This window comes from Microcaecilia unicolor, chromosome 3, assembly GCF_901765095.1.
Source record: "Microcaecilia unicolor chromosome 3, aMicUni1.1, whole genome shotgun sequence".
NCBI lineage: Eukaryota > Metazoa > Chordata > Amphibia > Gymnophiona > Siphonopidae > Microcaecilia > Microcaecilia unicolor.
This window is the reverse complement of record NC_044033.1, coordinates 142322017-142335174: the sequence shown is the minus strand read 5'-3', so window position 1 is coordinate 142335174 and position 13158 is coordinate 142322017. Positions and strand designations below refer to the sequence as shown.

The 13158-nt window shown below is 45.3% G+C and overlaps 1 protein-coding gene across 1 annotated transcript in view; it reads right to left on the bottom strand.

Moving 5' to 3' along the window:
• Window positions 1-12657, bottom strand: part of OPN3 (opsin 3) — a 64621-nt gene extending 51964 nt beyond the window's left edge. Inside the window, exon 1 of the mRNA XM_030195207.1 lies at window positions 12317-12657. Within this exon, the coding sequence (XP_030051067.1) occupies window positions 12317-12650 (334 nt within the window). The 5' untranslated portion in view covers window positions 12651-12657. The remainder of the gene's footprint in view (window positions 1-12316) is intronic.
• Window positions 12658-13158: the final 501 nt, after the last annotated feature.

The following is a 13158-nucleotide window of genomic DNA, read 5'->3' as shown; positions in this document are numbered from 1 at the left end:
GACGAACAAAGATCATGGGGGCGTGTCGGAGGTGTGGCGAAGGCGGGACTGGGGCGTGGTGTTAAGGGCACTGCAGAGTCATATCACCAATGCATCGTGGTGGGTGTAGGGTATTGGGCTCCGTGATTCCACTAGCTTGTGTTAAATGCTCACGATGTTGGAAGTTGGTAGGCTCTTCTCCCATGGTGCTTTTCCCTCTGCTTACTGGGTCAGAATGTGCCCTGTTTTGTTTCCGGTAGTCCATGAGGTAGTGGCCATTTGTGTAAGACACTTTTAGATCCCTTTCACGTGTTACCCACGTTAGAGAACGTTAGTTATTACTTTGAATGTTGCTGAAAGAGGGCACTGTACACCATTCTGTCAGCTCGGATCTACTGCTAATTTCAGTACCAGCGAGACTCATTGCCAGTGGGGCACAACCTCTGATCTGCAGTTAACTGTGAGTAACAGGGGCGTATCTGCGTGGGGCCACAGGGGCCTGGGCCCCCGCAGATTTCGCCCTGGCCCCCCTCCCCGCCGTCAACCCTCCCCCGCTGCTTACTTTTGCTGGCGCCGAGGTCCGACCCGCAATCTCCGTTTTTCGTCTTCCTCCGTGGCCATGCTTCCAGGAAGTAATGCTGCAGTGCTGATTCGTTGAATCCAGTTCGGCGTCTGACGTCAGACGTCGAACTGGATTCAACGAATCAGCACTGCAGCGTTACTTCCTGGAAGCATGGCCACGGAGGAAGACGAAAAACGGAGATTGCGGGTCGGACCTCGGCGCCAGCAAAAGTAAGCAGCGGGGGAGGGTTGACGGCGGGGAGGGGGTGGAGAGAGGCGGCGGCGGCGGCGGCGGGGGGGGGGGAGGGAGGCAAAAATGTGCCCCCCCTCTCTGGCTGTGGCCCCCCCTACCGCCGGATTCCAGATACGCCCCTGGTGAGTAAACATGCTTATTCAAATAAAGGACGTTTTCAGCGAGAATAGTCTTCAGGTCCTGTCCCTGGAGCACTTTTAGTGGGTACTGCAGTGCACTTCAGGCAGGCAGACCCAGGCCCATCCCCCCCCCCCACCCGTAACACTTGTGGTGGTAAATGGGAGGCCTCTAAAACCCACTGTACCCACATGTAGTTGCCCCCTACACCCCTAAGAGCTATGGTAGTGTTGTACATTTGTCGCTCCCATGACCAAATGGCTTGGATTGGGACATTTCTGAGCTGGGCATTTTTAGTTTCCATTATCACTAAAAAAAAACCACCCATCTCAGAAGGGACCAAATCCATGGCATTTGGTTCGGCCAAACCGTATTTTCGAAATGAAAGATGGATGCCCATCTTTTTCGATAATACGGTCTGTCCCACCTCTTCACATACCTGCTTTCGGACATAGACGCCCATAGAGATGGGCATTCGCGTTCGATTATGCCCCTCCACGTTTTCCTTTTGTAACTGCAGTGGAGGATTCTTTCAACAAGTAGATTCTGGGACCATTTTACTAAGCCGCGTAAGCGTCTACGCGTGCCCAGTGCATGCCAATTTGGAGTTACCGCCTGGATACTGCATGGCTCTTGTGGTAATTTCATTTTTGGCACGCGTCCAATACACACATGTGAAAAATAATTTTTCTTTTCTGGCGCGCACCCGCTACGTACGCCAAGTGGCATTTGATGCACATAGGTCATTACCGCCTGATTAACGTGTGAGACCTTACTGCTAAGTCAATGGCTGGCGGTAAGGTCTCAGACTCAAAATGGACACACGCCAATTTTTATTTTGCCGCACATCCATTTTTGGCAAAAATTTTAAAAAGTCATTTTTTGCAGGCGTGCTGAAAAATGGATCTGCACACGCCCAAAACACACGCATACACTAAGTACATAAGTACAGAAGTATTGCCATACTGGGACAGACTGAAGGTCTATCAAGCCCAGTATCCTGTTTCCAACAGTAGCCAATCCAGGTCACAAGTACCTGGCAAGATCCCAAAAAAGTACAATACATTTTATGCTGCTTATCCTAGAAATAAGCAGTGGATTTTCCCCAAGTCCATTTTAATAATGGCCTATGAACTTTTCCTTTAGGAAGCCATCCAAACCTTTTTTAAACCCCGCTAAACTAACTGCTGTTATTACATTCTCTGGCAATGAATTCCTGAGTTTAATTACACATTGAATCAAGAAAAATTTTCTCTGATTCATTTTAAATTTACTACTTTGTAGCTTCATCGTATGCCCCCTAGTCCTAGTATTTGTGGAAAGAGTAAGCAGGTGATTTACATCTACCCATTAAGGGCATCACAGACCTGTTATTGCTGGATCTCATGTGGCTGAATGCCACCTGTCCCTCTAAGAAGTTGAACGCCGACCGCTGGGGGTCACATAACTAGTTAGCATGGAGGAGGCCTCAGGCCATTATTCAGCGCACCTTAGTAAAAGGACTCCTCTGTGTTTAATTGTTCTCTTTTTGCGCTGGAAGTGTACTGGTGTTGTGGAATATTTGCAGTGCTGATTTTCATAATTTGCAAGCTTTTGTTACTTCTCAGTGTTCGGTTGTGTTGCTCTCGCTGATGTGACACTCAAGTTTAAACAGAATGTTTTTATATTTCTATTGCTGATCTTTGCCTGTTGCTGGGAGTTTTTAGTTGATTTGGGAATGTTCTATGATTACAGTTGTACCCCACGCTTTCCCACTCATGGCAGGCTCAATGCAGCTTACATGGGGCAATGGAGGGTTAAGTGACTTGCCCAGAGTCACAAGGAGCTGCCTGTTCCTGAAGTGGGAATCGAACTCAGTTCCTCAGGATCAAAGTCCACCACCCTAACCACTAGGCCACTCCTTGTATTCTATAAGGATGATTCTATACCTGGGTGCCACATTTTATGTGTGCTGATGCTGCATCCTGAGCGCCAATTCTATAACAATAAAATAAGCGCTTATACCATGCAAAGTCCCAAGTGAGTTCTATATGGTTTACAATTAAAGAAACTGGGCATACCCAGGACATGCAACTTATAATTAAAGGAAGAGTTTATCAATTATTAAAAAGTTGAAAAAGATTAGTTTTAAAAGCTCTCATAAAGGATTTGTAATTAGTAGACTTCTTTACATTTGGTGGTAAAGCATTCTACCATTTGGCAGACTGAAAAGAAAACAATCCATTAAACACTGTTCTGTATTTTACACATTTGGGACTAGGGTATTGTAGCAATAGTGGAGCCTATCTGACAATTCCCTGTTTCTATGAGTAAGATTAACCAAGTCAGACAAATTCTCTGGGGAAGACCCATACAAAATCAGAAAAGTCCTTGTACATAATTTAAAAATAATGCGAGCTTTGACCGGAAGCCAATGAAGGTTCAATAACAGTGAAGAGGCTGATTCAAATCTAGATGACCCACAAATCAATCGGGCTGCTGTATTTTGTAATCAGCCCTTCAGATAGCTCTACAAACACAGCATTACAATAGTCAATTAAACATAAGAGTAGCCATGCTGGGTCAGATCAACGGTCCATCTAGCCCAGTATCCTGTTTTCCAAACAGTAGCCAAGCCAGGTCACAAGTACCTGGCAGAAACTCAATTAGTAGCAACATTCCATGCTACCAATCCCAGGGCAAGCAGTTGCTTCCCCACGTCTGTCTCAATAGCAGACTATGGACTTTTCTTCCGGGAATTTGTCCAAACATTTTGAAAACCCAAATACACTGTTACCACATCCTCTGGCAAAGTGTTCCAGAGCTTAGCTATTCGTTAAGCGCAAAATTATTTCCTCCTATTTGTTTTAAAAGTATTTCCATGTAACTTCCTTGACTGTCCCCTAGTCTTTGTACTTTTGGAATGAGTAAAAAATTGATTTACTTCTACTCGTTCTACACCACTCAGGATTTTGTAGATCTCAATAATGTCTCCTCTCATCCGTTAAAACTAGATCTAATTCTTCTTAATTTTTTCATTGTATAAAATACCTTCTTGATCACTGCATTCACATTTGATTCATAAGTAAGGTGTTCATCAAATATAAGTACATAAGTATTGCCATACTGGGAAAGACCAAAGGTCCATCAAGCCCAGCATCCTGTTTCCAACAGTGGCCAATCCAGGTCACAAATACCTGGCAAGATCCCAAAAAAGTACAAAACATTTTATACTGCTTATCTCAGAAATAGTGGATTTTCTCCAAGTCCATTTAATAATGGTCTATGGACGTTTCCTTTAGGAAGCCGTCCAAACCTTTTTTAAACTCCACTAAGCTAACCGCCTTTACCACATTCTCTGGCAACGAATTCCAGAGTTTAATCACACGTTGAGTGATTAAAAATGTTCTCTGATTCGTTTTAAATTTACTACATTGTAGCTTCATCGCATGCCCCCTAGACCTAGTATTTTTGGAAAGCGTAAACAGACGCTTCACATCTACCCGTTCAACTCCACTCATTATTTTATAGACCTCTATCATATCTCCCCTCAGTCGCCTTTTCTCCAAGCTGAAGAGCACTAGCCGCTTTAGCCTTTCCTCATAGGGAAGTCGTTCCATCCCCTTTATCATTTTCGTCACCCTTCTCTGCACCTTTTCTAATGCCACTATATCTTTTTTGAGATGCGGAGATCAGAATTGAACACAATATTCGAGGTGCGGTTGCACCATGGAGCGATACAAAGGCATTATAATATCCTCATTTTTTTTCCATTCCTTTCCTAATAATACCTAACATTCAATTTGTTTTCTTAGCCGCAGGAGCACACTGAGCAGAAGGTTTCAACGTATTATCAACGACGACACCTAGATCCCTTTCTTGGTCCGTGACTCCTAACGTGGAACCTTGCATGATGTAGCTATAATTCGGGTTCCTCTTTCCCACATGCATCACTTTGAACTTGCTCACATTAAACGTCATCTGCCATTTAGATGCCCAATCTCGTAAGTCCTCTTGTAATTTTTCACAATCCTCTCGCGATTTAACGACTTTTAATAACTTTGTGTCGTCAACAAATTTAATTACCTCACTAGTTACTCCCATCTCTAGGTCATAAATAAATATGTTAAAAAGCAGCGGTCTCAGCACAGACCCCTGGGGAACCCCACTAACTACCCTTCTCCATTGAGAATGCTGACCATTTAACCCTACTCTCTGTTTTCTATCTTTTAACCAGTTTTAAATCCACAATAGAACACTACCTCCTATCCCATGACTCTTCAATTTCCTCTGGAGTCTTTCATGAGGTACTTTGTCAAATGCCTTCTGAAAATCCAGATACACACTATCAACCGGCTCACCTTTATCCACGTTTGTTCATCCCTTCAAAGAAATGTAGTAGATTGGTGAGGCAAGATTTCCCTTCACTAAATCCATTTTGACTTTGTCTCATTAATCCATGCTTTTGAATATGCTCTGTAATTTTGTTCTTTATAATAGTCTCTACCATTTTGCCCGGCACCAACGTCAGACTCACTGATCTATAATTTCCCGGATCTCCTCTGGAACCTTTTTAAAAAATCGGCGTTACATTGGCCACCCTCCAATCTTCTGGTACCACGCTCGATTTTAAGGATAAATTAAATATTACTAACAATAGCTCTGCAAGCTCATTTTTCAGTTCTATCAGTACTCTGGGATGAATACCATCTGGTCCAGGAGATTTGCTACTCTTCTGTTTGTAGAACTGCCCATTACATCCTTCAGGTTTACAGAGAATTCATTACGTTTCTCCGACTCGTCAGCTTTGAATACCATTTCTGGCACCGGTATCCCACCCAAATCTTCCTCGGTGAAGACCGAAGCAAAGAATTTGTTTAATCTCTCCGCTACGACTTTGTCTTCCCTGATCGCCCCTTTTACTCCTCGGTCATCTAGCAATGACATCTGTGCACTAAGATGCCATTAGAGAATACTAAACTAACTCAGCAACAATGCATCCAAATGTAGGCATGAAGTATGGCATTTTAGCATGTAACCTACAGTATTCTGTAAGTTACACATGTAACTGGGAACCCAGTCCATGTGTATGCACGTTGCACTTATGTGCTAAGCAACTTGTGCACATACTCCCCCCCTCCCCTCGATATTCCAAAGCATTTAACCGGCCAGGATTGGCACCCGGCTGGTTAAATGCCCTATAACTGGCTATCCGTGAATTTTCAACGGGACATGGCTAGCTATGACCCGCTGAAAATTCTCGGTTACTGGCTAGCTGATAGCTGGTTATATTGCGTGATAAAACCGGCTATCTGCCAATTTTCAGAGTAAGTTTGGCAGCCATATTTAGCCATGTGAATACCAGGCCTATCTTTGGCTGGTTCAAACTTAACCGGCCAGCGCTGAATATTGACTTGGCCGGTTAAGTGTGAACCAGATATTTAATGCTGGTCACTGGAAAGAGCCCGGCATTGAATGTCTGGGCTCAGCATTGACCACAGGAGTTATCTGGGCTGACTCCCGCAGTCTGAATATTGGGTCCATAGATTATAGACTAGGACTTTAGTGCTTTCACACTTAAGTGTACATTATTCCCCAAATTTTATAAATGGTGCTCAAAACTGCACGCACAAATTTGAGCGCATGCAGTTTAATTGAGGGTCAAGCCAGTTAGCGCCAATAATTGGGTATTAACAATTATTGACATTTTTGGCAGAAATTTGAATTTATGCGTGCATCTCACTAGGTGCTATTCTATAAAGATGTGTGCGTAAACTTTTTAGTGTGCAACCAGTGGTGTACCAAGGGGGGGCGGTGGGGGCGGTCCGCCCTGGGTGCACGCCGCTGGGGGGTGCCACGGTGCATGCCTGTCAGCTGAGTTTGCTAACTTCGCTGCAGCTCCCTCTGCCCCGGAACAGGTTACTTCTGTTCCGGCCGGGGCAGAGGGAGCTGCAGCGAAGTTAGCGAATTCAGCTGACAGGTGCACGCCGCGGCACCCACCCCCCCCAGCGGCGTGCACCAGGGGGGGTGTCATTTCGCCGGGGGGGGCGCTGCACCGGGGGGGGGCGCATCGGCGATCCGCCCCGGGTGTCATCGAGGCTAGGATCGCCACTGCGTGCAACTGAAAAGAAGGTGTGGCCATAGAAGGGTATTGCGTGTCGGGGTGTTCACTAAAGATGCATGCAGTATTATAGAATTCGAGGGATCTGTGCCTAATTTAAGTGTGAGGATTTACACCAGGTTTCAGTTGGTATAAATCCCCACACCTAAAAGTTGGGCACAGATCACAACGTGACATGTTATTCTATAGACAGTGCTCAACTCAGCATCCAGTCACTCAAGACAATCACACACTAAGTCCTAAGAAAACAAGTCAGCAGAGTCAGACTGCACCAGCAAGTGCAGCTGGATACTGTCAGCATAAATTCTATACTGTAAATCAAAGAACTGCAACAGTGTACCCAGCAGTTGGAAGGAAATGGTAAACAGTATTCCAGAAACAGCAGAACCTTCTGGCAGTTCCAGAGAATTCCATGAAGAATGACTCCCTTTGTGAAACCACCACCTACCAGCACTGAAATGAGCATTAGCTGTGAATCTGAGGGACTAAAATTATGCCCAATGTACCCCTGGCATAGGAGTGAGGTTCATTCCTGTCATGGTTTGCACAAAGTTAAGAGACATTATACCAATAAGAAAAGATGTGAATAATTTTAATACCAGACCTCCCAGCGCAAAGACTTTCTTTTAAAGGAAAAAAAAGTATTATCAAATATCGCTGTCTTTTTTTGCCAATAAATTTTGCACAGAAAACTGGCATACACAGAGGGGCATTTTCGAAAGGAAGTCTAAGTCAAAATTGGAATGTCCTGCTCATAACATCCCAATAAAAAACGCCCATCTCACAGCCATTTTTGAACAGGAAATACATTGGGCTGTCCTATTCGAAAATACGTGAGAATGTCCAAAATGAACAGCCATTGTACAAACTGAAACATCCAAATTACGAACACCAAAAATCCATGGACAAGGGTGTCTCTCTGGCAGCATTTTAACAGAAATAGCCACACCGAGGTCCTTGCAGAGTAGAGGGGCAGCCTAGTAGTCAGTGCATTGGATTGTAACCCAGAGACCCCTAGTTCATTTCTCCCTACAGCTCTTGTTTTTTAATGATGAGCCCTCCAGGAACAGGAAAATACCTACTGTACCTGACTGTACCTCAATAACCTTTTGTCTTACAGGTGCTGGTATATGTCTGTTGCTGGAGGTTTCACAATTTAAAGGATGAAAAAAGAAAGCTGATGTGGGAAGCAGGGGCGTAGCTATGTGGGGCCCCCATAGATTTGGTCCTGGCCCCCCCCCCCACCGCCAACCCCTTCGACCCCCTCCTCCCGCTGCCAACCCTCCCCTGCCGCCGTCGGGTACCTTTGCATGCAGGGCATCAGACTCACAGAAACAGAAGCCTGCCCTTGCAGATCAGCAACGCGGCCGTACCGGAGAAGAGGACTTCGGCTGGCTGGGGACCCCCGCCAGAAAAGGTACCCGATGGTGGCGGGTTGGCGGCAGCAGGAAGAGGGGGTCAAAAGGGTTGGTGCCGGGGGGGGGTCAAAGGTGGTGGTGGTGGCAGGAGGTGTCAAATATTGGGGGTGGGGGGTTAAAAATGGCGGGGGGGGGGGTCAGCGGTGCTGGGGGGGGGGCTAAAATGTGCTCCCTCACCTCGGGCTCTGGACCCCTCCTCCTGCCGAAGTCTGGCTACGCCCCTGGTGGGTAGTGAACTTGGCTTTTTCCAGTTTACAATCCACAGCACTGACCACTTGGCTACTCCTCAGACCTGTTTTCTGCTTTGTTCAAAATGTCCATAATACCTGATGGTGTCATAGAGCCTGGTATTCCTTTCTGATTTCACTGTCATTGGAGAGGGATGAGGACAGCAACCACTGGGAGATTCATGAGGGGTTGTGCATTCATCCCTCCAGTGGTCAGCTGCTCAATCACAGCACCTTTTTATACCCTGGATGTGATTGAAACATGTCTAAATAAAGACATTCCTCTTTTTAGACTTGGATGTTTACCTAAGTACATGCCATACTGGGACAGACCAAAGGTCCATTAAGCCCAGCATCCTGTTTCCAACAGTGGCCAATCCAGGTCACAAGTACCTTGCAAGATCCCAAAATAGTACATTTTATGCTGCTTACTCTAGAAATAAGCAGTGGATTTTCCCAAAGTCCATTTTAATAATGGTCTATGAACTTTTCCTTTAGGAAGCCATCCAATCCTTTTTTAAACTCTGCTAAGATAACTGCTTTTATTACATTCTCTGGCAACAAATTCCAGAGTTTAATTACACCAGGGGCTGACCCTCTCCTGCCACTTCCGACCCCCCTGCTGCCACCACCACAAGGTACTTTTGTTGGCAGGGGTCCCTAACCCCCGCCAGCCGAAGTCTTCTTCAGTGCCGGTCTCCGGCGTGTTCGCTGAACTTTGCTGCTGTTTTCTCGAGTCCTGACATCCTGCATGTTCCTTTAAGTGAACTGAGCGTGCACACCAAATTGGAGTTACCGCCCAGTTACCGCGTGGCCCTTGCGGTAATTTCAATTTTGGCGTGCGTTCACTACGTGCGTCTGAAAAATGTTTGTTTTCTGGTGTGCAGCAGCTATGCGCATCAAGCAGCATTTGATGCGCATAGACCATTACCGCGCAGTTACAGCGTGAGAGCTTACCTCTAGGTCAATGGCTTGCGATAAGATCTCAGACCCAAAATGGATGTGTGGCAATTTTCATTTTGCCTCATGTCCATTTTCGGCAACAATTTTAAAAAGGCATTTTTTTTGTAGGTGTGCTAAAAAATAATTCTGCGTGCACTCAAAACACGCGTCTATACTACCGCAGGCCATTTTTCAGTGCACCGTAGTAAAAGGACTCATTAATTAGCAGATGGATATTTTGGGGACTGAGCCTATTGGCTACCATTTTTTGCACTTGATATTCTCATTGGGAACTTTGTTAGTTTTGCTTAAAATAAGTTAAAAATAATTTTAAAAAGGTTTTAAAATAATAAATTTATTGAAGGATAAATATGATATAACTTTCAGGGAGTCTAATGATGTATACATAGTAGATGATGACGGCAGAAAAAGACCTGCACGGTCCATCCAGTCTGCCCAACAAAATAACTCATATTTGCTGCTTTTTGTGTATACCCTACTTTGATTTGTACCTGTGCTCTTCAGGGCACAGACCATATAAGTCTACCCAGCACTATCCCCGCCTCCCAACCACCAGCCCCTCCTCCCAACCACCGGCTTTGGCACAGACCGTATAAGTCTGCCCAGCACTATCCTCACCTCCCAACCACCGGCTCTGGCACAGTATACAGCGTTCAAGTGAGCCGTATTGGACAGTGAGAGTGAAGCTTGGCTGTGGGACTCTCCCTTGATCCTTCATGTTAGTGGTTATTTTTCATACTTTTATAGTTCCCTCTGTTTCTATCGAGTTGCCTAGCCATTTCTTTTGGGATTCATTGCTTTTTTTGAGAATGGGTGGAGAGTGGGCATTCCTGCACTAACCAGATAGCGCATCTACAATACCGTATACTAACTGGTCAGCTTAAGGATACCACGTGAGCCCTTACCGCCTACAAAACTGATGGTGGTAAGGGCTCCTGTGGTAATTTTTAAAAAAGGCTACACAGTATGGCAACATTAGGAGTGGGGAAGCAACTTAATGGCTAGTGCAGTGAGCTGAGATTCTGGGGAACTGGGTTCAACTCCTACTGCCTTGTAAGTCTGGGTAAGTCACTCAATCCTCCATTGCCCCAGGTACAAAATAAGTACCTGAATATAATATGAAGTGGAGGAGTAGCTTAATGGATAGTATAGTAGGCTTTCATCCTGGTAACCTGGGTTCAATTCCCATTGCAGCTCCCTCCCTTACTTCAGTTACAAAATCCTAGATTGTGAGCCCTCTAGAAACAGGAAGAAGTACTTGCATGTAATATGTTCAGCATTGTGTACATCTAGTAGCACTAAAGAATTGATTAGCATTAGTAATGTAAACAGCTTTGGTTATAACCACAAAAAGGCAGTATATCAAATTCTACCCACCCCTCCCCATTAGCACTTGGCCACTAATAGAAAATCAGCCTCAGTACATAGGAAAGACCTGTGTAAAAGTTTACTAAGGCCACAGTTTAGTAAAAAGGACCCCAAAGCATACAATAAGCTTTTGTAGCGATAGCCCTTTGTGCATCTCAAGATGCTTTAGTATGTTTTTTTCACTAAAAGGCCTACTTGCAAAAAAAAAAAAAAAAAAAACCCAACAACATTTAGTCCATAATCTTCTTGGTGACCTATAGCAGAGCTTCTCAACTCACTCCTTCGGGCACACCCATCCAGTCAGGCTTTCAGGATATCTGCAATGAATATGCATGAGACAGATTTGCATACACTGACTCCTTGGCATGCAAATCTCACTTATGCATATTCATTGTGAATATTCTGAAAACCCAAATGGCTGGGTGTGCTGAGAGGACTGGGTTGAGAACCACTGGCCTAAAGGAGGATTCAGTAAAATCCTACATTCCATGTTGCCAACATTTTCTAATATTTTTTTGGAAATCAACAGAACAAGATCCCATCTTATTAACAACAAATGCCTACATAAATAATAAATAAAGAGGAACACTAATTACTTCCACTTTCTTTGCCAGGGAGCTGTGACATAAAGGCAGAGGATTTCCTTTATAGGGACTGTGTTCTCTGCATAGTGTTTTTTGTTGGTGGTTTTCTGATATTATTCTTATTATTATTATTATTACAGCAATTGCTGGTATCATCAAGGTATATCCCACATAACATAGATAACTAACTTAATGCATCCTTTGATAGACTAAAATCAAATTGTTAGACACTCTTTTTGGACCAAAAGCACACACTTTCCTTCACTGTTACCAATTGTTAACTACATATACCCAATCATTATTCCTTTTTACTGTTCTTCATGCTTTTCTTTTTTTTAGCTGGAAAGATCCTATTTTTTCTATAGCTATGCTGGATTGCTCATTAGGCAGTGGAAAGGCAGACTCATGGGGCATATCAAAACTTCCATGTTCTCTCTCTGAGCCCAAAAAAACTCCTCATCAAGGTGATAAAGTTACATGAAAAATATTCCTGCTTTAATGATGCAATGACTTTCCAAGATATCACCTCTTCCCGCCCTTTCGGCCAAATTAAGGCCGAGGTCTAAATCACCACCAGCCCAGGCCTTTCATGGGGATGAGGGCAGCTCTAGTTAAAGCCTTGGGTCCCGACCCCATTGAGAACAGGCAAACCCTTGAGTCCATGTATTCCCCTCTCCCGCAGCTGCAATGCGCCCTATTATTCAGCAGTGCTAAAGGCACTGGTTACAGAAGACCAAGAAGCTTACCGAAAAGGCTGCTGTTAAATCCGTCCCAAACGCATCCCGCCTTGTCCCAGACCCAACGCCTCCTCCTACAGGACACGAAGGTGAAGGTGACCCCGAAGAGAGACACAAGCAGGTGGCTGAAACTGATGTTCAGCAGTAGGAGGTTGGTGGGTGTCCTCAGCCCCTGAAATCTGGAGTAAAGCACCAACACTAACAGGTTATTGCACACGCCCAGGACGCCAATAGTTGCCACGGCCACAGCCAGGAACTGGTAGGTGCCCGGGCTGAAGAGCTGCTCGCTGGGCTCAGGGGGCCAAGGCTGGGCAGCGGTGGTGCCGTTCCCTCCCAGCTGCATAGCCGAGCCGGACTGGACCTGGGGAAAGGGGGGGGGGGGGTCGCCTAGTCTCACATGGCTCAGGACCTGGGGGTGGAGGAGAAGGGAGAGGAACAGGCAGAAAATCGAGAAGAAAGACAGAGTTAGACAAACAGACCTTCTGGATAGAATAGGGAGAGAGAGAATGAACGAATTAATGAGTGGGTTACTCCAACTTCAGAGAAGCAGTGAGAGAAAATCGTCCGCTAGGAGGCTAAACGGAATGAACAGAGACAGAAAACAGAATAGAAAAGCGGAGGAGGGCAGAAAGGTGAGCAGTAGCAATGCGTCCGATCTGTGTCTGCCTGAATTTTTCTCAGCTCCGCCGAGTGATTCCGGATCAGGCAGACCCGGTCCGCCTTCCTGCGTGCTGGGCTCACCCTAGTGCAGCATGGATCGGGCTTGAGTGCAGATGTTGGGACAGGCACCTCAGTGATTTGGGCAGAATTGTCCGGTTTTATTCCTCCCATGTGCTTTCTTCCTTCTCAGA